Here is a 25,738-nt window from a genome sequence, read left to right on the forward strand (position 1 = left end):
TTTTGGGTGGTATAGCAGATTGGATTTATATATGTTTAGCTAAGACTGGCTGGTGGAAAGCAAATGTGACGCGCTTCCCGAGGCGTTAAGTCTACATTCCTGGGACATCCGTGCCATCTGAGAGGGTGTTATCTGCCGTGGTTCTAATTGTCAACAGGCTCCAGACTGTCATCACAACACGTAAACATGTTACTTTATTATGTAAAAATTCCAAGCTTTGGATTGAGGTAGGCCTGCTATTTTTATTTGATGATAAAACTTTCTGATGGAAATAAACTTTGCCGGTTCTTCTGTGTTTTCTGTTACTTTGTTAATTAATTCCGATTTTTTCTTCCCTGTTTATTTTATGCTTTGGATTTATATTATTTTCGTTTTTCTCCATTGTCCAAAAAGCCGCAGGTTCGTGAAAATGTGATAATATATGAATGCAGGTGCTGTTGTTGATGTATTCATTAAAGAGTACATTCCTCGAGATCATAAAAAATACATTTCATGAAGTGTTTAATTTTGCCGTGTTTGAATGTAAGCAATCTGCCAAGTTGTAAATCCGAAGGTGAACGAATAACAAAGTTATTAGCTTATAAAAAAGGTAATCGACTCTGAATCACGCGAACAAGCCATGACCTGTCCGAATCTTTAACCACAATGTACCTACGTCACTAGAAAAATCCCCGCCTACTGACTGCGAAAACTTAACTCTCTCCTCCCCAAACACTGTACTAGCTCGTTCGTGACGTTTGCATCATGTCTAAGAGAAGCTGTGTTCTATGTAGTGAAACTAAGTCAGTCTTATTTTCACTACCAAAGGAAGAACTTCTGAGTAAAAAATGGTTACTATTTATTTTTCAAACGACACCAAAGGAGTATAAACCGAACGTTTTACTTTGCGCGCGTCATTTTACCGAAGATTGCTTCATCAATCTTGGCGCCTTTACTGCAGGATACATTAAACGTCTTTCCTTAAAAGATGTTGCTATACCAACTTTATTTGGACCTGTAAGCTCCACCGAATCACAACCTGTAAGTGTGACTCTTTATTTTTGTCTTTACTTAAAATTAAATTTGTGTGACGTTATCTCATGTCTGTGTTTAGCTAACGTTACCGTTATTTTTGGGGTTGTTACTGTTTGTTTACCTAACGTTAGCTATAAACTCGTTGCGCTAATGTAAGTGTTCAACCATATTAACTCGCAAAGTCTTTATTTCAAGAACTGCGTGGTGTACTATAGTTATAATAACATCTGAAGATACGAACACCGTACACTGTATGCCGTGATAACTAACTGTTACAAGAGAAGTGTCTAAAACAGTCCTTTTTCTTACTGGCATCTGTATAAGGATTAAAGAATGATTCGTCAGACTCGGGCTCGAACTGGTAAGGTAAAATCGACGCCATCTCTCTCTATACACTGTTAATATCCAACCACCTGCAAACCGTAATACAGCAGTAATGATAGGCGGTCCATTTGCGACACATGCTGAACGCGTTTGACCAATCACAGCAGACTAGACCATTTGACCAATCACAGCAGACTAGACCATCTGACCAATCACAGTAGACTACACTATCTGACCAATCAGATCAGACTACGCTGGCGGAAAGGCGGAGATTACACAGATGAATCGCGGAACGAATCATTTGAGAGTCAGTCAAGAAGTAAGGTAATAAAAACTGCTTATTATTATGAAATAATAGTATTTTTATATCATGTATGTACATAAACTTGTTGTCGGACACTCCATAAACCAAAATAAGCCCTTAAAAATATTGAGGAATGTACTCTTTAAGCTGCCGAAACTAAACGGCTTTTCCTCGCAGAAGGTCTGCATTCGTTAAAAATGAGTAAATAAAATATTTCAAATTCACTTTTTATGTCCAGTTTTTTTTCTCATGTGGCAAGTAGCCGTGTAATAAGCTGGATAATGTACAAGCAGCCGGCTGTTATAGCAAAATAAGCCCCTTCCGTGTGATACAAGACTGATCACACTGTCGGGCTTATTTCTGTGATAACAACCGGCTGCCTGTACATTATCCCTTACTTATTACTTACTGATTGGTTGTCTTTGACAGTGTTCGAAATTTCTGCGGGTTAGGCTAATAGTTTTCTGGTGTTATAACCTTATTTATTAAGAAACCATGTATCAAGATGTGTTGGCTAGACGAGGTACGCAACAATGTAAAGAGGATTTTCTGTCATATTGCCGTTTTACCATTTTCTTTTAATTTTACAAACACCCATATTTGCTATACAAAAATTCTATTTTTCCATAAGGTGTTACACGACCAGAATTAAGGATGCCCACACTGGAGTCCCAGGAGCTTACTGGTGCTATTTTGTGCACAGAGCCAAAATGGTTTTAATATTTTATCTCTTAAAATTTCCTTCAAGTGCTCATGAACAACTGCAGGTGGACACTTACCTCTCTTTCTAGGTAACCAGTTAAAACATCAGTTTCATTCAAAAGCGTGACATTGCATTTGCCTCTGTAGAAAAATAAAACATGCAATAACTTTAGTATCAAATCATGAAATATATATATACCACAAAACCAATCATAAGTCGCACCGGTATATTTGTAGCAATAGGTCAAAATTATTATTGATTTTGCTTTTATGGCAAAAATCATTAAGGATATTAAGTAAACATCATGTTCCATGAAGATATTTTGTAAATTTCCTACCGTAAATATATCAAAACTCCCTTGATTAGTAATATGCGTAGCTAAGGTCATGATTTGGACAACTTTAAAGGTAATTTTTTGTAATTTATTTAGATTTTTTGCAACCTCGGATTCCAGATTTTCAAAAAGTTAGGGATGCACCAAATGTTCGGCAACCGAAAATATAAATATAAGAATAAGTGAAATGGCCGAATTTCTGAATGAAAGCGTCTTTACCGGTCGGTACTTGTGTACTTCAGACTGGAGCGGGAGGTCTGACAGACAGTAGCCCCGCCGCTCGTGACATCCTTTGACATCATACAGTGGTCGCGTGCGCAGTCTGCGCACAGATCCCTGGGCTGCACAATAATTTATCGCGATACCACTAAATCCAATAGTAATCGAGCTGGCTGCGATAAGCAATGTGTCGATATTTTTTTAATGGGTAGCTTGTCCGTGAAGCACGGCTCTGGGATCACTAGGAAATGCTGCTCGATCTAAAAGCAGTGCGAGTTTGAGTCGCTTATAATGTGCATTTGAAAAAGCAACACCCGTCAAACATGACCATTATAAATATACTTTATTATCATAAAAATACCTGATGAGGCTTGAGTAACAGTGATAAAAAGATGTCCATAGGCATTTCCTAGATTCTAGAACGTGTTATGATCTTCTTCTGCAGTGCGTATTTGGAGTTTCCACACGAGAGCGCCCTCTGGCTTTCGGATGCAGCAGCATTTTCCCGTACTTCACTCAAAAGCTGTGCATAAATCACGTGATATTTATCGTCGGTTTATCGTGACAGCCCTCAACTTGTCTACGTAAGTTCTGTGCATCCCCGGGGCCACGATTGCACCTTCTGAGAGAACAGTGACAGTCACAGTCAGCTTTTGTGGGCGGCGTTTGGAGGAGAGACGTGAACTGAAATGGTTGTCAGACAGAATTGCTTGTATGGATGTTTTTTTTTCTTTAAATCATTTTGCAGTATAGCCCATAATAATCCAACAGTTTTTGTTTATTCATATTTTTAGCTTATAATGTTGAATGACACTTTTCAATGAAGTGTTCTGTTGCAGGCTTACAGATAGGGTGACCACCCGTCCCGCTTTGCGTTGTACCGCACAGAATTTTCACCCTTTGTCCCGCACGTCGCATATTGAGAAAATGTCCCGCATTTTCATCAGTCTTTTGGTTTTTAGTTGTCACATTAAGAAACACGTTCTTTAACCCGAAACGCACATGAGACGCTTGTTTGCGCCATTGTTTATTTAACTATTTAACAGCGCTGTGTCAAAAGTAGCAACCCGTGCACTCCAGTGTCCAACGAGCTCATACAAATGCAACTATTTTTTAAGCCTGACTTTTACCCAATGTATGAGAAGACAACAGTGATTTCAGTCATCAAGAGGCTGCGTCGTCTGTCAGTAGATCGGGTGGCGATCCTCCCATGTCAACTTGCCGAATAAAAACTTACTAAAACATCATAAACTGTGTATCTTTGAAACTGTGTTTAGCCTATAGGCTGTGGTTAGCGTACCAAAATAAAAATGATTTGCAAATCATTAAATGCATTATTTAACAATTATACATTTTAAAAGGGAATCTCTTTTTCAGTATTTGGTTGTTCTTTATTCCTTTACAGTTTACAAAATGATAACTCCAGGTCTGTTCTGTGCTCAAAATTTAAAGAGACAGTGAACCTTAAACTGAAATTGCCATTAGAATTTTTAATGTTATATAACATTTTATCTATGCCTTAATTATGTTGTAGTTGGAATGGACTAAATAACGAATTATTTTTATAAGCTAAAAAATTATATAAAAATGCTTTCATTCCGTTATTATATCACAGTTTCGTGCTCCATTTCAATGGTGTCCCACATTGTCCCACACAAACGGATTACCTGTCCCACATTTGGTTTGTTGGGTGGTGGTCACCCTACTTACAGAGTACAGTACATTCTTTCAGCAGTCAGTTATAGGCCTAATATAGGCTTTTCAAGAAGGGAGAGGGATCCATTTTTTTTATTTAGCCTACTTGTTTTGCTCAGTTTTATTTTAAGTTATATTGTATTATATTGAAAAGCAAGACAAAATATAAAAATCACATTTTGACCATTCAGTTTATGCAATAGTGGAAAAATTGGCTAATTAAATAGAACAAATACGAAAAGACATGTTTGGTATTCAGCCTTCGGCCAAGTGTTTCATTTTTATTCGGCTTCGGCCAAGAATTTTCATTTCGGTGCATCCCTAGTTATATCTCGGCCAAATATTATCCTATTTGTCCTAACAAACCATACATCAATGGAAAGCTTATTTATTCAGATTTCAGGTGATGTATAAATCCCTATTTAAAAAAAATGTACCCTTATGACTGGTTTTGTGATACAGGGTCACATATAGAGGATACTTTATTTCATGAGACTTAAGACTGTGAGATGCTTGAGTTAGTTTACCGTATGTGTGTGGCTGGGAGAGACTCAAACTGTCGAGACAAAAAAAGTTCTCTGTGCTTGAGCTGGTGTTTTTGCTGTTCAGACATTGACGGTTGCTTGGACTCTTCTTCAAAATCCCCTAAAACACATACAGACATCTATAATGTGTCATAAGCTTAACCTAAATTAGTTCTTATTTGAACCATCTTCCTCTTAAAACTCAGACATCCATTTACACATACAGGCATCCACTGAACAGTCTAGTCATCATTCGTGGTTCATAGGGATGTAACGATTCACTCAGCTCACGATGCAATGCGATTCACGATTCTGATCTCGCGATGCGATTTAATCACAATTTTTTTACAGAACGAGTTGAGGAAAATTTTAAATGAACAACTGCCCTTTTATTATTTCTCTAATGCTGCACAATTCTTTGTAAAATAAAAATATATTTGAAGTCAAATAACAAAACTAAATTGCAGTTTTAAAACAAATTCCAAATCAAATAAAAAATGTGTAATACAAAAGTCTCTTTAATATAAACAAACTAAGACTTTGTCTGTGCTTTTCCTAAGTTTTACTTTTTTAAGAAATATTAGCATATCCACGTTTACCAAGTTTGCAGAAAAACAGCGCCCCCTGTATGGAAGTAAAATAGAGACAAATGTATTTGAAGCAAAAAGACGTGCTGAATAACACTAACTGAAAAAAAATGCATTGTAATAACAGTGATTGCATTTTAAGGTTCTGCAATTCAACATGGTTGCATATTTAAGGTGTGATTTTTTCAAATGTAAAATTTTCACACACAGTTTCACCGTTTAAAAATTCAATAATCAAAATTCACCTTTTAAATTTCGTTAAAAAAATTCAACTTGTTTTAAAATACAACCTTTAATATTCGACAGACAAATTTCAGTTCATATTATTTCAGTTTAAAAATTCGCTTCCACAAATTCAATGGTTCAAATTCGGCTTGAAATTCAAAGTTTCACATCCGGGAATCCCAGGAGAAGCAATAGAGCACCGATTCCGCCAATGCATGATCTCTACCTGCTGCCTGTCCGCTTCACCAGCAGGTGGTCCAAGTCGCTTCTGACGAAGACCAAAGCAAGAAATGCAGATACTTTTTATATGTTTGCAGCACAGTCCACTCATCTGCTCGATTAAGTGAATTTATTTGATCTCATAGATCTCTTCTTATGCATCATCAACATCAGAAATTTTAGGTTTCCTGCTCTGGCTCGAAGGAATTAAGTTATTTTTTACTTCAGCACATCGTGTTCACATAAATACATCATCAGCATTTACAGGACATGTATTGTGTTTGAAGCGGTCAAATAACTGAGATCTCAACTAGGAGCTTATTGACAAATGCTCTGATTTTAATGCGTACTCTCCCATGTGCTTCTGTTTATATGACGTAGCTGCCATCTCAATAAACATTCTTTTTATTTTCCTTGCATGATCTTGTTTTAATTTGAGACTCTCAGAAAATGCTGAATGTTGTTGAATTGTGGCAACGTTCGTTTGTTAATACGAGACAGAAAAACTGATATTTTTGCCAAGCGAACTTCTTGAGCAGGCCAGATAAAATAGACCAGATAAAAATAGACAGCACTTTCTTCAGAACCCGACTAGACCCGAAACGTCTTGTGCAGCCTGCAGCCAAGCAAGATACCTCACGGCGTTATGGATTTATACAGCTGTAAGATGGTTTTTAAGCGCAAAGATAAAAACTTTTGTTGCATGCTGTGTGCGTTTCCCAATAATGTGCCACACACTAACATGCGAGTATGACTACACGCCAATTGCTTGAGTTGCTGTCTGTTCATTAAATGCTAAAATGTCAATCACTCACGGTATATTAACCTAAGTATGTCTTGTAAAGTTTGTGGTAACAAATATTTGTTGTTTACCTAACCATAAAATGTACTTAATTTGTGCCTTTCGGGGCGATTGGAAAAAGCACATTCATTATAAATTACCAGAGACCCGATGCCATATCGGACACGACCTGTGCCCAAGGCATATTTTGTCAACGTTTTAGACCCGAAGCCACTGGGACACATGAGGACCTCTCTAACATACACCTCAACGCAAGTCAGTTTGCATGGCCGAGCAGTGAAAAAATATATTTAATTACTGGTCAGAAAACAATATGAGTGCTCCATGGCAATATGCACAACTATCTGTAGATGTTGCTGTTTGGCGCATTGTATTTCGTATACTTTTATATTAGGCTATAGCCTTTCTTTTTAATTCGCTTACCCAATACTAATATAACATATCAAAACGAAATTACGATTTAGTATAATAATTTTTAATCTATATGCTCATATAATAAGTCAACATATTGTTAAATTTATGCATTTTAAATGACAGAAATACACTGAAACCACATTGGAGAAAGCACGTAATGTACGTGTCTCATGTGTACAGTTCAGTTAAATGATCAAATTTACCCTCTTTGAACTTATGCTAAACATTTAGCTGAACATCCACAACATGTATGGTGGCATGGTGGAACAAAAATGTTATAAGCTTGCAAGATTTGCTAAGTGCCTTTAGCCTACTTCCCTTTAGCGTCCACGGACCACAGCATCACGGCCGGTGTACCGTGCTAAAACGCTTAATTTTGCTTAATCTTCAGACCAGATGACTAAAATTAGTATAGCCTACACCTTTTTAATAACCGTAGGCTACAGAAATGCGGAAGAGCCCTAAATATGAATGCAAAAAGCACAAAATGACACAATAAGAATTTTAGCATGGCCCGCCGTATTTCTCACATAATACCAGAACTAATAGGTATGTCTTTATTGTTGCAGTTTTTCAGTTTGTTTTTTATTCATTCATTCATACAATAGGCTATAATTGGCTTTATTTTGTTTGCGTTCTGAGATTTCAGATGAAAAGTATAGGCATAATTATTTCCATTGATATTTCTCTTTTAAGTGGTGTAGTTATTCGTTTAAGTTACATTTATATCCTACATTTACTAAATATTTTACAATTACGTTTTTAAGAAAAGACTGGACTGTTATTTATATTGTAGATTATTTTACGTTCTGATGAAAAATTGTTCATGGCTTGTTCTTACATCCATTTACACTACTATTTTAGTTAGCCTACTACTATTTTGTAAAATTTTAAAATGTATAATTATTGCTATTTTTCCTATTTAGTTTTAAACCGAAATAAAATGTTTTATTTGAATTTAAATGTTAAGTTTATTGTGATGGTGTTATGTAACTAATGTAATGCTTTAAAATCTTGTTGTCTTGTTTTCTGGCACATTTATTCAGATACCATTGCATGTGTCATTCAAATAGCTTCATGCAATGGTAACACTTTATAATACTGTTTCATACTTAATAGGTAGTTATGCAGGGTCTAATGCAGAACAAATGGTTAGTGCTGCATTAACACTGTAGTCATTACTGATAACTAATAAGGAAGAAAGATTAACTAACCAGTAGGTAACAGCATACCGAAGTTTAAAGTAAGTAACAATTAGTTACTTATTACTTATTTAATAGTCATTAATGACAACTAAATGTTGTATGTCTCCCGCAGAACTAGACAGTAACTAAGACCCATTTAAAATAACTATCCATTAACTACTCATTAAGAGTTGCTAAACATAATTTTGCCAGTAAGCAGCCTATTAAAGATAGATATTTGGTATTAGAGTTAATTATATGAACAGTTTAAATTAATTTTAACAAATTCTTTTAGGAATTTCGTAGAAATCTCAATACTGTGATATTTTTATTTTTATTGATTTAAAACAAATCAATCTATTGTGCCTTTCAACCAAAAATAGTAAAAAAAAGAATCCCCCTCTTAATCACTGTATTGTCACTAATGTTTCTGTGGTAAAACTGAAAGTTTTTCTTGTCAATCAATCGTTACAGTACTAAAATACTACAAATAATGCTGTTACTTTAAGGGGGAGGGGCATGAAAATGACATCACCGTATGCGGAAGTCACTGCAGCAGCGTTCAGATTGAATGCTGCTAAAACGCTAAAGCGCATCTAAAATGAAAAAGACCTGTTGTGCAGTTTACTTTATTGATATATTCAACATGCAATCGCTAATGTCTTTATGCAAACAGATTAAAGCTACAGAAAAGAGAAGCAAACAAGGCGCTCTGATTCACAGAAACAACTGGAAACTAATAACCGATACCTGCATTTACAGTTAATATTTTGTGTCAGATATGTTAAGTTATGCGATAAAACCATATTCAATTTCATATATTGCATTGACTATTGTGTAACTGTAAAGTTTTTGTTAGTATTTATTAAAATGTATCTATTGTGTCCATAAAAGTCAGCTCTATTCAGGTGTGTGTGTGTGTGTGGGTGGGTGGTAAATTAGTCACTACAAGCTTTTGTTTCAACAGTACTGTTTTATTTATTGGTCATACTTGGAATATACCCCAGAACTACTTTTTTATTACCGGGTTATCATGATTTTCACTTTATAATTGTTATAATCCATCATAAGTAATTACCTAATACTAATATGGTAAGACCTGAGTAATTATTAAAATGTTATCATGTTTTTCACTTTATAATACGGTTCCGGATCATAAGTAATTACTTAATACTGTTGTGATAAGACCTCAGTAATTACTAAAAAGTCACTATGATTTTAACAGAATAATTCAGTAAGAACACAGAAATACAATTTTTTTTAATAATTACTAATGGGTTACCAAGAATTTCTTAATAGTTAATAATGAAAACACAACTCTTCAGCTATTGTCCACAAGACTCATAATAAGCAACAAGGAGAGATATGTCAGATATGTTTGTGAGGTAAGTTGGCTAATGATGCAGTGATTAGGATGTGTATTTCTTAAGTTTCTTTTAAATAAATAAAATAGAAAAAAGGATAAAGATTCATTCGATTTATTTCATTTATATGATATGAAAAATAAAATCTTGATGAGGACAATATTGGACAATAGTTTAGAGATATAAAATAATGAAGTTAACTGAAAGTAAACAAAATAGGTTAAAACTATTTTAATAGTAATCAAGATTATATATAACTAGTTTAATTGACATAATTTTTAGCCGCTGTTAATAAGTAGTTAGTAGATAGTTATTTTAAATGAGTCTTAGTTATTGTATAGTTCTGCGGGAGACATACAGCATTTAGTTGTCATTAATGACTATTAAATAACTAATAAGTAACTAATTGTTACTTACCTTAAACATTGGTATGCTGTTACCTACTCATTAGTTAATCTTACTTCCTTATTAGTTATCTGTAATGACTACAGTGTTAATGCCGCACTAACCATTTGTTCTGCATTAGTTCCTGCATAACTACCTATTAAGTATGAATCAGTATTATAAAGTGTTACCCATGCAATTAGCTTATTTTATTTAAAAAACTCAGTCGAACTCTGACTCTGTAACATACAATTTTCCTCATCCCCGAAACGCAAATCATTATTTGATGACTTAAGATCCTGCTTATCAAAAGCACGATTTTATGTTTGTATTTGGCGAGCTACAGAAATTACCTTTTGCGTGCATATGATACGCATGTGTTTTGCGTGCACTTTTTATGTACATACCCACTTAACCCACACCATCTTAACCAAGGGGGTAATCATATGTACGTAAAAAGTAATTAATGCATATAAATAGCAAGCCAAATACAAACATAAACTCTTACTATAGATAGGCAGTACTAGTAGATCGGGTAGGATATTTAAATAATTAAATTAATATTATAAATGTATGACTAGTCCACTGATTCTAGGCCACCTGGAATTGTCCCCGGGCTCCATGTCCGTTCCAGGGCTGATAGTGGTGAGCTAAGCTGCCAGTACAAGAAACAATACATTTTTTCTTGATGATGCATAAGAAGAGATCTATCAGATCAAATAAATTCACTTAATCGAGCAGATGAGTGGACTGTGCTGCAAACATATAAAAAGTATCTGCATTTCTTGCTTTGGTCTTCGTCAGAAGCGACTTGCACCACCTGCTGGTGAAGCGGTCAGGCAGCAGGTAGAGATCATGCATTGGCATCGGTGCTCTATTGCTTCTCCTGGGATTCCCGGATGTGAAACTTTGAATTTCAAGCCGAATTTGAACCACTGAATTTGTGGAAGCGAATTTTTAAAGCGAAATAATATGAACTGAAATTTGTCTTTCGAATATTAAAGGTTGTATTTTAAAACAAGTTGAATTTTTCAACGAAATTTAAAAGGTGAATTTTAATTATTGAATTTTTAAACGGTGAAACTGTGTGTGAAATTTTTACATTTGAAAAAAATCACACCTTAAATATGCAACCATGTTGAATTGCAGAACCTTAAAATGCAAGCACTGTTAATACAATGCATTGTTTTTCAGTTAGTGCTATTCAGCACGTCTTTTTGCTTCAAACACATTTGTCTCTATTTTACTTCCATACCCCTGCCGTTAAAAATATGTACTGCGATATTTATAACGTCTCAACCTACATGAATCATCACATATTATAATCGATTTTCAACCGGCTCATGGTGAATCGTTACATCCCTAGTGGTTCAACATTTCACCCCTAAACTAGTCATTTGAGAAAACCATCATTAGATCTGAGGACTTGAATTGTTCAATTGACCAGTGGAAACAATTGTGATGAAAGTGAACTAAAATAAAAATAAAAAAATTGTGCAAGATGCCATGTTTAATGAAGAATTTAAACAAGCATGTGAATTCAAACCAAAAGTAATTATGATATTTTTTAAAAACAAATGATCATGACAGGAGAGAATCCTTGGGAGGACTTCTTCAGAGAATGTGATTTTCACTTCACCCCTGCACAGAGCCTAAGGAAACCCTGTCATTGAGGGTGGGACCTCAGACCACACCCTTTTCAGTAACTACTGCAATCACAAGGACCCTGGACCCTGCCCCTTTCTTTCTCTCCCCTTGGCTAAGCTTCCCTGCCAGCTTTGCTGGGAAACCCTATGCAACAAACCTAAGGCGCCCATCCCCCACTGAGCAACAACCCCTAAAGGCAAGTATGCATTAAAAATGTCATAGACAAGCTGTCTTTCACCCACCCATGCAAAAGCAGATGACATATCCATCATACACACACAGTCGCCACCATTTACACACATGCACACAAGCGTTTACAACTTTCACTTCTTGACAAAGACACAAACCAGCCAGCGTAAACCTAGTGTTAACCCATTGAGTGCTGCAATCTAGTTCCCATGAAGGCTCCTTTGTTCTGAGACAGGGTTGCCAGGTCCAATAAATATTTCCAGCCCAATGAACCCTCAAAACCTGCCCAAAAGGAATGAAAAGTAGCCCATTTTTTCCCCGGTGTAAAATCAAACTTAACAGCTGCCAAAAGACGTTTCTATTGCTATATTTACTTATCTGAATGCTTTCCTATGTATTGTATTTGTATATTTGTTGTTCTGTTGAACTCAAAAGATGTTTTGGGGGATTTAGGAAAGCAAACAATTCTAGGTCACCTTTGACTACCATTTTTATTTTTTCTGCTATGGTTGTCAATGATGCCAAATAATGTTCAGTTGCTAACATTCTACCAAATATCTTTGTGTTCAACCGAACAAAGAAATTTATACAGGTTTGGAACAACTAGAGGGTGAGTAATTCATAACAGAATTTTCATTTTTGGGTGGAGTGTCCCTTTAAAAAGATCCCATGTGTGCTCGAGGCCACGCACGGAAATGGAGGAGAAATGTGTTTTCTCTTCTTAAGACATGCGAAAACTTGCTTAAGAAATAAGCATGGTTAAATTTATTGCATATGTATAATGTGTACAAGCACCTAAATGTTTTAGTTGTTCTAGACTGCGTATAGCGCTGCTCAAACGTGATATTTGGCAGCCGTAAGAATCAACTTTTGTACACTCACGCGTGATTTCTTTCATTGTGACATGCACCTTAGTATGAAACATTAGTAAAAACATAATTCGGATGCATTGTCTAATACCACCGCTATATTTTCCTCTTTGGTTGAGCTGAGCTCCCGCGTCCCTCCCTGTACTGTACCTGTCAGACGCTCGTTCCCCACACTTTTGAGAACGGGTCCGGTCCTTGAGTTGCCAGGTATTTACTCTGAGTATGAATACACATTAGAAACTCATCAATTAACATTTATCCTTAGAATATAAATAAACATTTTGGCGGCCGCAGTACATTATGAAAGTAGCCCAAAAACCCGCAACCCGCGGATCCATCATTTTTCCCACAACTGCATTTTCAAAATAGCCCAATTGTGCGGGAAAACCGCGACCCTGGCAACACTGTTCTGAGAGCACAAGGCAACTGGCAGCACAGAGGAGCTCATTTGGGAGGGTTAGAAAAAAGGTCAGAAGAATGAGACGAGAGATGGTCATGTAAATGAGAGTGCTGAAGAGTGTGACTCATAGAGATAAGTACGGTATACAGTTCTGTAACAGACTTTAACCTCTAACAACCACAGTAAACTTGAACACCAACCCCTGTCTGTTTCAATGCAAAAACTTAATCAACCTAAACATGATCTGTCCTGCTCTAAAACATCTAGGTAAACACACACTTAAATGCCACACATAACAATAATGTTGTAATGTAGGGTATAATATGAAACACTTACTTGCATTGCTATCAGCCAAAGTGTTCAGGTTGGCAGATATATCTCTCCGCCTAAAGAGACAGACCACCTTGGCTTCTACATTTCCATTGGCCGTCTACAGAAAGAAACATTTCATCAAAATAAAAACACTGCTAAAACATTTAAGATGTAATCTAAAGTTTAATCACTTACATTAATTCATCAACCCGGAGGTTAAAATGTGTATTTATGACATTGCTGAATCCTGACTAACATATGTAAATGTTCTGAAAATATCCATGCACACACTCATGCTTGAACACAGACATTACTTCCATTAGTTTAGCTGTCCTAAAGCCATTCAAAATTAGGTGATATGAAAGTGTTTAATACTTGCTCAGGACTGTGTCAAACACCTTTTTCCTGTGTCAAATGATGATATAGGGTAAACCAGGGGTCTCCAACCTTTTTGTAAGCGAGGGCTACCTTTTTGTAAGCGAGTGCTACATGTTGGAAATAATGAGAAAATACTTTCAAACTTTAAACTGTGTGATGCATAATGTGATGCATTATTTTTTGTTATACTTAACTTCTAAGGTTTATTTTTTTTGTTACAGTCAATTTCACCTGTTATTCCATCATAACCATTCACAGAATAGCTATTAGAGTGCTTAAATGATCTTTTTTTATGTTTTAATGGTATACAAAATTGTTAGAAACAGTTTTCATAAAGAAATTGAATAGAATGATCAAATGTAAAATAACACGGCATAAACTCGACTTTAAATTAAATATACATTAATCCTAACTTCACTTTAAGAGCTAATACACAGACCCAGCATACTGTTACACGTGCATTTTGTTTTGAACTGTTTACATTTGTTAAATCAGGGCCAGCACGTTTGAGACCACTGGGGTAAACAAACCACTAACATAATATTTTAATTAGGGCTGTCAACGTTGATGCGTTAAAGCTAAAAACGTTAATTTTTTCTGATTAACGCGTTAAAAATATTTAACGGCATTAACGCAACATCCGTTTTTTCTGTTATCATTGTCTAGCGTTACATTATACAATCACGCTCTTGTTCATATAAAGGCCTTTAAACTTTTGAGGTGTGATTTTAAATGGTTGTATTGACATTAATGAGGATTATTCTGTATTTCATGTATTTAGCAGTAAAGACTATAAAGTGTTTGGGAACTTTATTTAAGGGCACATTTATTATAATGGGTTTGATTAGTAGAAAAAAATAATATATTTAATTAAGACATCAGTTGCAAAGCCAACAATATTAGAATGTTGGCTTTAATTCATAAAACGATGCTGTTAAAGAAATGTGTTGTTTCTACATTAATTTGGAGATAGAATGTGTTATTAGAATGTAAAAGTATATGTAAAAACATAATGCTGTGTGTGATTAGCTAGTTATTTTTTTTAATCGATTGACAGCACTAAAATAAACATGTTAAACAAAATAAATAGTGTATGTTTAATTTCACTACACGTGTGCGATTCATCGCAGCTAATCATACGAAAAGGGTGCGATTAAAAATGTTAATCTATTGACAGCCCTAATTTTAAAATTATGGTATTTCCTGCATAGAAAAATTGGAACCTCCGCCTCTCGCCAAAATTATATCATGTGTCTACACAAATAACACTGCGTGCACTAGTGATGCGCGGATTGCTCTTATATCTGCGGGCGCTGCGGATAATCCGTGGGTCGGGTGGGTAGGGTACATTCTGATTAATTGCGGGTGGATAAGATCAGTCATTAATTGTGCAAATATTAACTACATTCTCTAAAATATGAATGTGTTTTAAATGCATTTTCATCAGGAAGACAGGCACTAATTTGCAGACTCTCAGTTAGAGCTGCACGATTAATCGATAAAAGATCGTGATCTCGATTCAAACACCCACACAAGCTCATTAATGAAAATCACCGATTCTCCTGTGTCTACGCCCCAATCTGTGCTGGTGCTGCCGCAGAAGCAGAGAAAGCACTATCATCATTAGGTATGAAACGATGTCACAAACAGTATTTTCAACCACACACTATCATTATTTCTGTGTCAAATGATCACAGAAGGACTGGGAGTTGCCAAATCGCACCGTGAGACACGCGTTTACAAGCTCTCACTCTGCCCAAATTGATCTCACACCAAATAACAATCCAACATAAAGTATATACAGCCTGACAACAAAATACTCTTTTGATTGTCTTTCAGGATTTTGTTACATTGTTCTGATAATGCTTCACATCTTAACAGAACAGGTTTGAAACAAAACTAACGATTGCACTTTGTAGCGCGGACAAATTTGTGTGCGCACTTATATCTGTCATTGCGGTAAAAACAATTAATGCGAGTGTGTGGCGCTTATCACTGTATACTGTATATGCTAATAGAGAAGCTGCGCTATTAGAGCTTTTCATCAAGTTGCCCAACATTTCATGTTTTCAGGTTATTTTAAACTGTTGCAGGTGAGAATACTGTGTTGTTATGTTAATCAGTTGTGTCTTTCTTTAAAGACCTCTTCAAACAGTCTGTAGATGTCAGGCAAATTGATAAATCTTTATAATATACACCTATTCCTTTTACAAAATTTCTCACTATAGTAACTGTAGGTTAACCATGAAATATGTAATAATTTTGAAGTAAAGTCCTAAATGTTACTTACCTAAATAAACTATTTTTGTCATAACCTCTAGTAAACGATGTATTACTTTTAGTCGTCATCCAGAATCGAAAAATAATTGTAATCTCTATTTGAAACAATAGAATCGTGATTCTCAATTTATCCAGAATCGTGCAGCTGTACTCTGTTAAAAAAAAAAGTGCGTCGCGAGGATGGGACGGGGGTCCATTCTTAAAGCAGAAATAGAGGCGAAACAGAGCCGAGAGAAATTTTAAAAAGGAGAATTAATCAAATCAGCGTCAACTGCACCGCACTTGGCTCCGATGTTTATTAGTTTATCCAGTCATTGCTTTGGCTAAACATATAGTTTTGTGTGTTGCAATGACATTTTAATTCCCATTAAAGTCTGAAGGGAGTAATAAAGCCTGTGTTTATTTTATTAAAAATGTAGGCAAATCTGGGCAAAGACAAACTTTTGTTTTATAAATAAAAGCATTTATTTAAAAGCAGCCTAAAATCAGAAACAAAGAATTAGAATTAATAATGTGATGATCAGGTGCGGATTTCTAGATCAGAGAAAATTATAGGTGCGGGTGGGCGGCGGGTGGATGATTTGTTTGAAGCAGCGGATTTGGGTGACATTTGAGCTGATCCGCGCATCTCTAGCGTGCACCCAATGGACTGTCATTTGTAACTGCAGTTGCGGCATTACGCCACTTTGGAGGCGCTGTTTTGTTATCAGCAAAGTGAGGCGCTAAAGAGTTGCAGTTTAATTTTTTCTAAGATGTATTTTTTGGCTTTTCAGGTGAATATTGTTTCTTTTGCATCCAAGTACTTTCAATTTCTTGATAACGTTCCTTAAAGTAACGTGGCGTAAATTATTGTAATGTTTCAAGCTGTGCAGTTAGCTCGTTGAATCAGCATTATACTGCACACACCAAGTTCACCAGTAGGAACATTGTGATCAGAATGACTTGCAAACGAAAGACTCCTTTGAACCGATTCATTTAAACAGAATATAACTGATCAGTGAATCATTCAAAGCTCCGTGAACCACAAAAGAATACAGGATGTGAATGAGCCTTGCTCATTTAGTAAGACTGGCCGTTTCTTAATATGCGTTCTTCAGAGGTCTTGTGTCATGAAAACGTGAGGAGAACCCAATTGCAGGCAGCAGGGAATTAAGGGGTTAAACAAAAAGACTTTATTTAAACAATAAACACAAAACAAAGACCCACAATGGGGTAAAAACAGGAACAAGGATAATAAACACAAGCACAGAGCGAAAACTAACTAAACACTAGACATGAACTAAACTCAACACTTAAGGTCTTTGCACATACCGTCCGAAATTGTCGTATGCGTTTTTTCGTATTTGGCTCTCGTTTGTACGGTGTCTCTGAATTGTTAAAAAGGCCACTCAAAATGCTTGATACGGATGCGAAAACGCAGAAAATCGAACCCGGTCCGAATTTTTTTATGACGGACGAAAATATCGGAGGCAGTGTGTAAATGTGATTGACACAACGTGAGGTCTTATTTATTTTTTAACGTGTGGAAATTTCGAACGCAAATTTCGGACTCAATGTGCAATGGGCTTTACTGGACTAGACACGGAAACAGCAAAACTGGCACTGAGGCACGAACGGCAGAACACACGGGTGGCACACTGAACACAAGGCAACTGGAAACAATGACCGAGCACAGGACAATGAAACCTTAGGGCATTTTAAAGGGAAGACAAACGAAGGGTAATCAACGAGGGCAGGTGGGAAACATTAGACATGGCAGGGAAGCAATACATGAAACGAGAGGGGCGGGGCCAATGACAAGACACGAGAAAGCACATGGAATGTCAAAAAGGTAAACACCCCATGGCTTCTCACACTAAACATAAGGCTTTGCCACGACTCTGCCACAAGACCAAGAAATCCATGACAAGATAGAGCAGAGTCATGACATCTTGTGTCCTCGTGTTCATCCATCATCGTTCCTACATCATCAATAACCATCAAAGTCCGGTTCCAATACTCAAGAACAGAGAACACATGAAAGTACCCGGATGTGTTCTTGATATCAAGGATGCATCGAATGCAGCCTTGCGCGCGCAAGGAACCCATTTGAAGTCACAGAAGTCACTGCAGCGCATCCATCCAAGTTTGTTCTTCCGAGGCTGCCTCGCAAGACCAGTCTCCAAGAAACACAAGTCCGTTCTTTGCATTGTTAGAATTGAGAAACGGCCATTGTTTAATTCAGTTGGTTATTGTGGGCTGAAAAGTTAGTTGAAAAGGATAAAAAGCCTATATTTTTTAAACAACTTTTCGGTTTGGTTACATAAATGTAATGTTTTATATAACTTAATAATTGTCATTTTTATCTAATTTTAAGGACTTTTATATTTTGTATGTAAAGTGTTTTGGTTAAACCACCTAAGGGTACGGTAGGCCTACATGTGCGTGTGTGTACAAGATCAGCAAAGTACCGCCTCTCAGAATAGTGTGCCAGACCACGACTAACAGGGGGGAAAGTGGCTCCCAGTGGGAGGGCACACAATCAGCATCATTAATACAAAAAAGTCAAAACTACCACATCTGTGCAAAGGCACACTTACAACTCATGCAGGATGCTATTTTACGTACAAGTGAACAAGAATAACACAAATGAAACAATATTACCACACACAGTCACAACAAAAACAACAGCTTGACAATTCTAACCTATGCTGTGATATAATGCTCCTTCGCACCAAGGCTTGCTAAAATAAATGCACGTACCTTTTAAAAAAGCTGAATCAGAATCAGAATCAGAAGAGCTTTATTGCCAAGTGTGCTTGCACACACAAGGAATTTTCTTTGGTGTTGGAAGCTTCTAGTACAGACATTCAACACAATGACAATACAATATAATACGATTTACAGTCTAAAAGATTCTAAATTGTGCATATATAAAATAAAGACTATTTTACAGAAAATGGGGGATAATAACATATAAGAGACATTGTACAGGGTAGTATATAGTAGAATAAACATATTAACAGATTGTATGTACACTTGTGCAAATGGATAATTTAGTAAGTAGAGGTAGTGTTATATACATGTATACATAAGATGTAGATATAATAAGGCACTATAGTGCACACTATAGGAGTAGTGGAAGTGGAATATTGCTCTTAAGGAGCAGTTATCTGTTTAGGAGGGAGATTGCCTGGGGGAAGAAGCTGCTTCTGTGTCTGGAAGTCCTGGTGTTTGGTGCTCTAAAGCGCCGGCCAGAGGGCAGCAGATCAAAGAGTTTGTGTGCTGGGTGTGTGGAGTCAATGATGATTTTTCTTGCCCTGTTTTTCACTCTGGAATCGTACAGGTCCTGAAGTGTGGGCAGAGGAGCACCAATAATTTTCTCAGCACTACGAACTGTCCGTTGTAGTCTTCGTAGGTCTGATTTGGTGGCCGAGCCATACCAAACAGTAATTGAAGTGCACAGAACAGATTCGATGACCACTGAGTAGAACTGGGTCAGTAGCTCCTGTGGTAGGTTGAACTTCCTCAATTGACGGAGGAAGTATAACCTCTGCTGGGCCTTCTTTACAATGGAGTCTATGTGGGACTCCCACTTCAGGTCCTGAGAGATGGTGGAGCCCAGGAACCTGAATGACTCCACAGTATCCACAGTGCTGTCCAGGATGGTGAGGGGAGGAAGTGATGGAGGGTTCCTTCTGAAATCCACTATCATCTCCACTGTCTTGAATGCATTCAGCTCTAGGTTGTTTTGACTACACCAGGCAGCCAGCTGAGCAACCTCCTTTCTGTAGGCAGATTCATCACCGTCTTGAATAAGGCCAATGACTGTGGTGTCATCTGCAAACTTCAGGAGTTTGACAGAAGGGTCTGTAGAGGTGCATTCGTTTGTGTAGAGTGAATATAGCAGTGGAGAAAGAACACATCCTTGAGGAGCTCCGGTGCTGATGGTACATGTGCTGGATTTAAATTTTCCCAACCTCACTAGCTGCTGCCTGTTCGACAGGAAGTTAATAATCCACTGACAGGTAGAGGTTGGCACAGAGAGCTGGGTAAGCTTGGGCAGGAGGAGGTCTGGGATTATGGTGTTGAAGGCCGAGCTGAAGTCTACAAACAGGATCCTGACGTAAGTCCCTGGTCTGTCTAGGTGTTGTAGGATGTAATGCAGTCCCATGTTTACTGCATCGTCCACAGACCTGTTTGCTCGGTAAGCAAACTGGAGGGGATCAAGAAGTGGTCTGGTGATGTCCTTCAGGTGGGCCAGTACAAGTCTCTCAAATGACTTCATGACCACAGATGTTAAAGCAACAGGCCTGTAGTCATTAAGTCCAGATATTTTGGGTTTCTTCTGTACAGGGATGATGGTGGAGCGTTTGAAGCATGAAGGGACTTCACACTGCTCCAAAGATCTGTTAAAAATATTAGTGAAGATGGGCGACAGCTGCTCCGCACAGACTTTCAGGCAGGAGGGTGAGACATTGTCTGGGCCTGGTGCTTTTCTGATCTTTTGTTTGCGGAAAAGCTGGCAAACATCCTCTTCGCAGATCTTAAGTGCAGGTTGAGTGTCAAGAGGAGGTGTTAATGGTATAGCAGAGATAGGGTCAGGGCGGGTGTGAAGGGTGAGACTCTGCATTTCAAAACGACAATAGAAGTCGTTCAGGTCGTCAGCCAGTCGTTGATTACCCATAGACTGAGGGGATGATGGCTTGTAGTTGGTAATGTCTTTCAGGCCTTTCCACACTGATGCAGGGTCGTTGGCTGAAAACTGGTTCTTCAGCTTTTCAGAGTAGCTTCTCTTAGCTGCTCTTATCTCCTTTGTCAGTGTGTTTTTGGCCTGATTATACAAGACTTTGTCCCCACTTCTGTAAGCATCTTCTTTGGCCTGACGAAGCTGTCTCAGTTTCATTGTAAACCATGGTTTGTCATTGTTGTATGTTAAGCGAGTCCTGGTGGGAATACACATGTCCTCACAGAAGCTGATGTAGGATGTCACTGTGTCAGTTAACTCATCCAGATCAGTGGCTGCAGCTTCAAAGACACTCCAATCCGTGCAGTCGAAACAGGCTTGTAAGGCCCGCTCTGTTTCGCTGCTCCATCTCTTTGCTGTTCTTGCTACAGGCTTGGCAGATTTAAGCTTCTGTCTGTAGGTCGGAAGAAGATGAACCAGGCAATGATCAGAGAGACCCAGAGCTGCTCTGGGAACAGAGTGGTATGAAGGCGCCACGTGCGAACATTAAACCTCCTTAAAACTGTGTCCTTCCATTCGGTTGTAAATTTTCCTTTTCCAAAGCTGAACTAACTGAGCCTTCCATTTGTGAGGCATAGAGCGTCTGCAACTTTGTTAATTGCTAGCGGCTTCCCTCCACATGTAGGCCTAAACATACATTAATACGCTGCGTAATGACGCATCATCACAACAACCGGACTAGATTAATCTTTTTTACAAAGTAAACACATCGGCTAGGCTACCAATTTCCACTTCGTTTAAAATTCTTTAAACGCTAAAACTTTTTATTAATTATTTTCAGTATGCATTACATGAATTTAAAACTGTGTCATGTGGGGGGGCACAACAACCCTGTGGGGGGCATGGCCCGCGAGTTCCCCCCTGGCGCCGGCCCTGCCGCCTCTGCCTCATTTTAAGCCAGGAAAAACCCTAAATATTAACGTTATTTTTCACAGGATGATTTTATGTACAAAATAAAATAAATGATAAAATATGCACAAAATGCAGCTTACGTCATCATACGTCAAAGTCAGCCTTCACCCAGAACTTGAATTTCTCATGAACGTGCATACTGCCGTTGCCAGAAGCCATAGATTAGAAATACAATATTAAAAAAAAAAAAAATCAATCTGCTTCAGAAGACATGTGTTAACCCCCCGAAAGGAGTATGGATTAGCTTTATGATGGATACATGAATTTTTTGGAGCTTCAAAATCCAACACAATTACCAAGCTGGGAAGAGCTAGGATATTATTCAATATAACTCCGACTGTTGTCCACTTAACCCCCAGGGGTTGAAAAACGCGTGGCGGGGAACATTGTTTTTCTAATATCAGCAGAATCAACTTAATTATTTAAATATTTTAACTTTTCAGAGTGCCACGTGTGCGTGGGGTGCGCTGATCATTTGACAAGAGAAAGTGGCACGGCTCGCGTTTTTTGACACGAAATGTGAATCGCCCCTAAAGGTGCGTTTAGACCACCAGAGACTGTGTCGCTGTGTGTCGCTATTCTCTTGCTAGGAGGTCGTTAGAAGGCGTTCCACACTTTCTGTTATTAGTGCTTACCTCACCTCATTCACTGGTCTGTTGTATATTACCCACTCAGATGTATATAAGGGTCTGTGTCTGTTCTTTTTGTTGAAAACTCAATAAATAAATCATATATTAAAAAGTCCGGTGACGGTCGGCCGCTGCTTTGGTCCTCAGAGAGGTTCGGGCCAAAACCTCTCTGGCCCTTGTCCAAGTCCGGTGGCACCGTCGGACAAAGGCCAGAGCTGAGGGAACCGCAGCATCGAGTTCCTGAGGGGGAAACAGAAGGGGTTGAAATCCAAGAGAGCATTCAAATGGAGACATACCTGTGGTAGAGACGGGAAGGGAGTTGTGAGCGTATTCCACCCATGAGAGCTGTTGGCTCTAGGAGCCGGGGTTGTTGGATGTCAGACAGCGGAGTCTCCGTCCGAGTTCCTGGTTGGCTCGCTCGCACTGTCGATTGGTCTGAGGATGGAAACCTGAGGACAGACTCGTAGAGGCCCCGATCTGCCTACAGAATTCTTTCCAGAACCGGGAGGTGAACTGAGGACCCCTATTGGACACCACATCGACCGGAAGGCCGTGGAGCTGGAAGACGTGGTCACCATCAGCTGGGACATCTCCCGGGCAGAGGGAAGCTAGGGAAGAGGAATGAAATGGGCCGCCTTGGAGAACCGGTCCACCACCATAAGAATAACGGTAATGCCTCTAGACAGGGGAAGGCCAGTGACAAAGTCCAGGGCAATGTGTGACCAGGGTTGGGAGGGAATGGGAAGGGGCCGAAGCAGACCTGCAAGTGGACGGCGAGAAGTCTTGCTCTGAGCACAGACCCGGGAAAGCCAACACGAACTGTCTGACATCATCGGGAGCCGACGGCCACCAAAACCGTTGACGTACGCACGCCAAGGTTCCCTTGACTCCTGGATGGCCCACCAGTCTGGAAGAATGACACCACTGGAGGACCTCCGAGCGCAGCCGAGGAAGAACAAACAACCGACCCGCTGGGCACCCCCTCGGCACTTGCACCCTGCGACCTGCCTCCGCCACCCGCTGTTCGATCTCCCAGGCAAGGGCACCGACCACTCTATCCCTAGGAAGGATAGAGTCGACGGGATCCTCCCTGCCCGGGCTCTCGAACAGACGGGAACGAGCGTCAGGCTTAGTATTCTTAGAACCAGGCCGGTACGACAGGGTGAAGTTGAACCTGCCGAAGAACAATGCCCAGCGGGCCTGACGAGAGTTCAACCTCTTGGCTGAACGGACATATTCCAAGTTCTTATGGTCCGTCCAGACCAAGAACGGCTGCGTCAAACCCTCCAACCAGTGACGCCACTCACCCAAGGTTAGACGAACCGCCAGCAGATCTCTGTTGTCGATATCATAATTCCGTTCCGCAGGGCTCAGGCGATGAGAAAAGAAAGCGCACGGATGCACCTTCTCATCATGACTGGCACGCTGGGACAAGACTGCGCCTACTCTGACATCGGAAGCATCGACCTCGACAATAAACTGACGTTCCGGATCTGGAAAACAGAGCACAGGAGCAGAGACAATCCGGGACTTAAGTTTCTCAAAGGCTACCTGAGCGAGGGAGTTCCAGGAGAACGATACCTTGGTGGAGGTCAACGCTGTGAGCGGTGCGGCCACCGGGCCGAAACCCCGGATGAACCGCCTGTAAAAGTTGGCGAACCCCAGGAACCACTGCAGAGCCTTACGAGAGTCGGGAACGGGCCATGTGGCGACAGCCTTAATCTTAGCGTCATCCGGTCCCACGCCTCGGGGCGAAATCACGTGGCCAAGGAACGAAACGGTATCGGAGTGGAATTCGCACTTCTCCGCCTTGACGTATAACTGATTCTCGAGAAGGCGCCGGAGAACCCCTCTGACATGTTGGGTGTGTTCCTGGAGAGAGGGGGAAAAAATGAGGATATCATCCAGGTACACAAAGACAAATCGGTTAATCATGTCACCCAACACGTCATTGATGAGGCTCTGGAAGATGGCAGGAGCATTGGTCAGCCCGAACGGAAGAACCAAATACTTATAATGTCCCGATGGTGTATTAAATGCCGTCTTCCACTCGTCCCCCTCGCGAATGCGTACCAGATGGTAGGCATTGCGGAGGTCTAACTTAGTGAAGACCCGAGCTCCCTGTAAAAGTTCGAAGGCAGACGACATTAAAGGCAAGGGGTATTTATTCTTAACAGTAATCTCGTTCAAACCTCGATAATCAATGCAGGGACGAAGGGAGCCGTCCTTCTTCTGTACGATGAAGAAACCCGCACCGGCCGGCGAGGAGGAGGGGCGAATGAGCCCGGTGTTAATACACTCACAAATATACTTGTCCATGGCCTCTCTTTCAGGACCCGAAAGGGAAAATAACCGACCCCTAGGCGGAGAAGTGCCCGGGAGTAGGTCGATGGCGCAGTCGTAGGGCCGATGAGGAGGAAGGGATGTGGCCCGGGACTTGCTAAACACGGATCGCAGATCGTGGTAATCCCCCGGGACCCCGACAAAGTCGACGTCACTAACCTGCAACACAGGAGACACAGAGACAGGAGAGGGAGCAGGACCAAGACAAGACACATGACAAGCAGGGCTCCACGCTAAGACAGAAGTGTTCACCCAATCAATGTGAGGATTATGCTGTGACAACCACGGATGCCCTAATACCAGAGGGTTTGTGGGGGAATCGAGGATGTACAGCCTAATCTTCTCACAGTGATTACCAGACAGAAAAAGGCTTACGTGAGAGGTGACGTGGGTGACGGTGGATAGGGGCAGTCCCGCCAGCGTCACGGCTGAGATCGGCGGATCTATGGAGTGAATAGGAATGCCCCACTTCTGAGCCGTGGCCCCATCCAGGAAATTGCCTTCAGCCCCGGAGTCGATCAGAGCCAATCAAGAGTGGGTCGTAAGGTCGAAGGTGAGGTTAAATGGCAGCAAGGTGCGTGAGTTCGGAGAAGAATCATAGATGGCGCCCAACCGTAATCTCCGTTCTACGGGTGGGCGTCGGCCCTTTGCCGGACAGTGAATTACTAAATAGCCCGCCTTGCCACAATAAAAACAAAGACCGTCCATGAGTCGCTGGTGTTTCTGGGCCGGTGTAAGGCATGACCGCCCGATCTAC

The 25,738-nt window shown here is 39.5% G+C and overlaps 1 protein-coding gene across 1 annotated transcript in view; it reads right to left on the reverse strand.

The window, feature by feature from the left end:
* The window catches only part of mta2 (metastasis associated 1 family, member 2), a 135,069-nt gene that overhangs the window by 60,028 nt on the left and 49,303 nt on the right, over positions 1-25,738 (reverse strand). The window contains exons 3-5 of the mRNA XM_057350094.1: positions 13,738-13,831; positions 5,121-5,238; positions 2,422-2,485 (exon numbers count right to left, since the gene is read on the reverse strand). Coding sequence (XP_057206077.1) covers positions 2,422-2,485; positions 5,121-5,238; positions 13,738-13,831 — 276 coding nt within the window. The remainder of the gene's footprint in view (positions 1-2,421; positions 2,486-5,120; positions 5,239-13,737; positions 13,832-25,738) is intronic.

The sequence above is a fragment of the Triplophysa rosa genome, linkage group LG1 (genome assembly GCF_024868665.1).
Source record: "Triplophysa rosa linkage group LG1, Trosa_1v2, whole genome shotgun sequence".
NCBI classification, from domain to species: Eukaryota; Metazoa; Chordata; class Actinopteri; order Cypriniformes; family Nemacheilidae; genus Triplophysa; species Triplophysa rosa.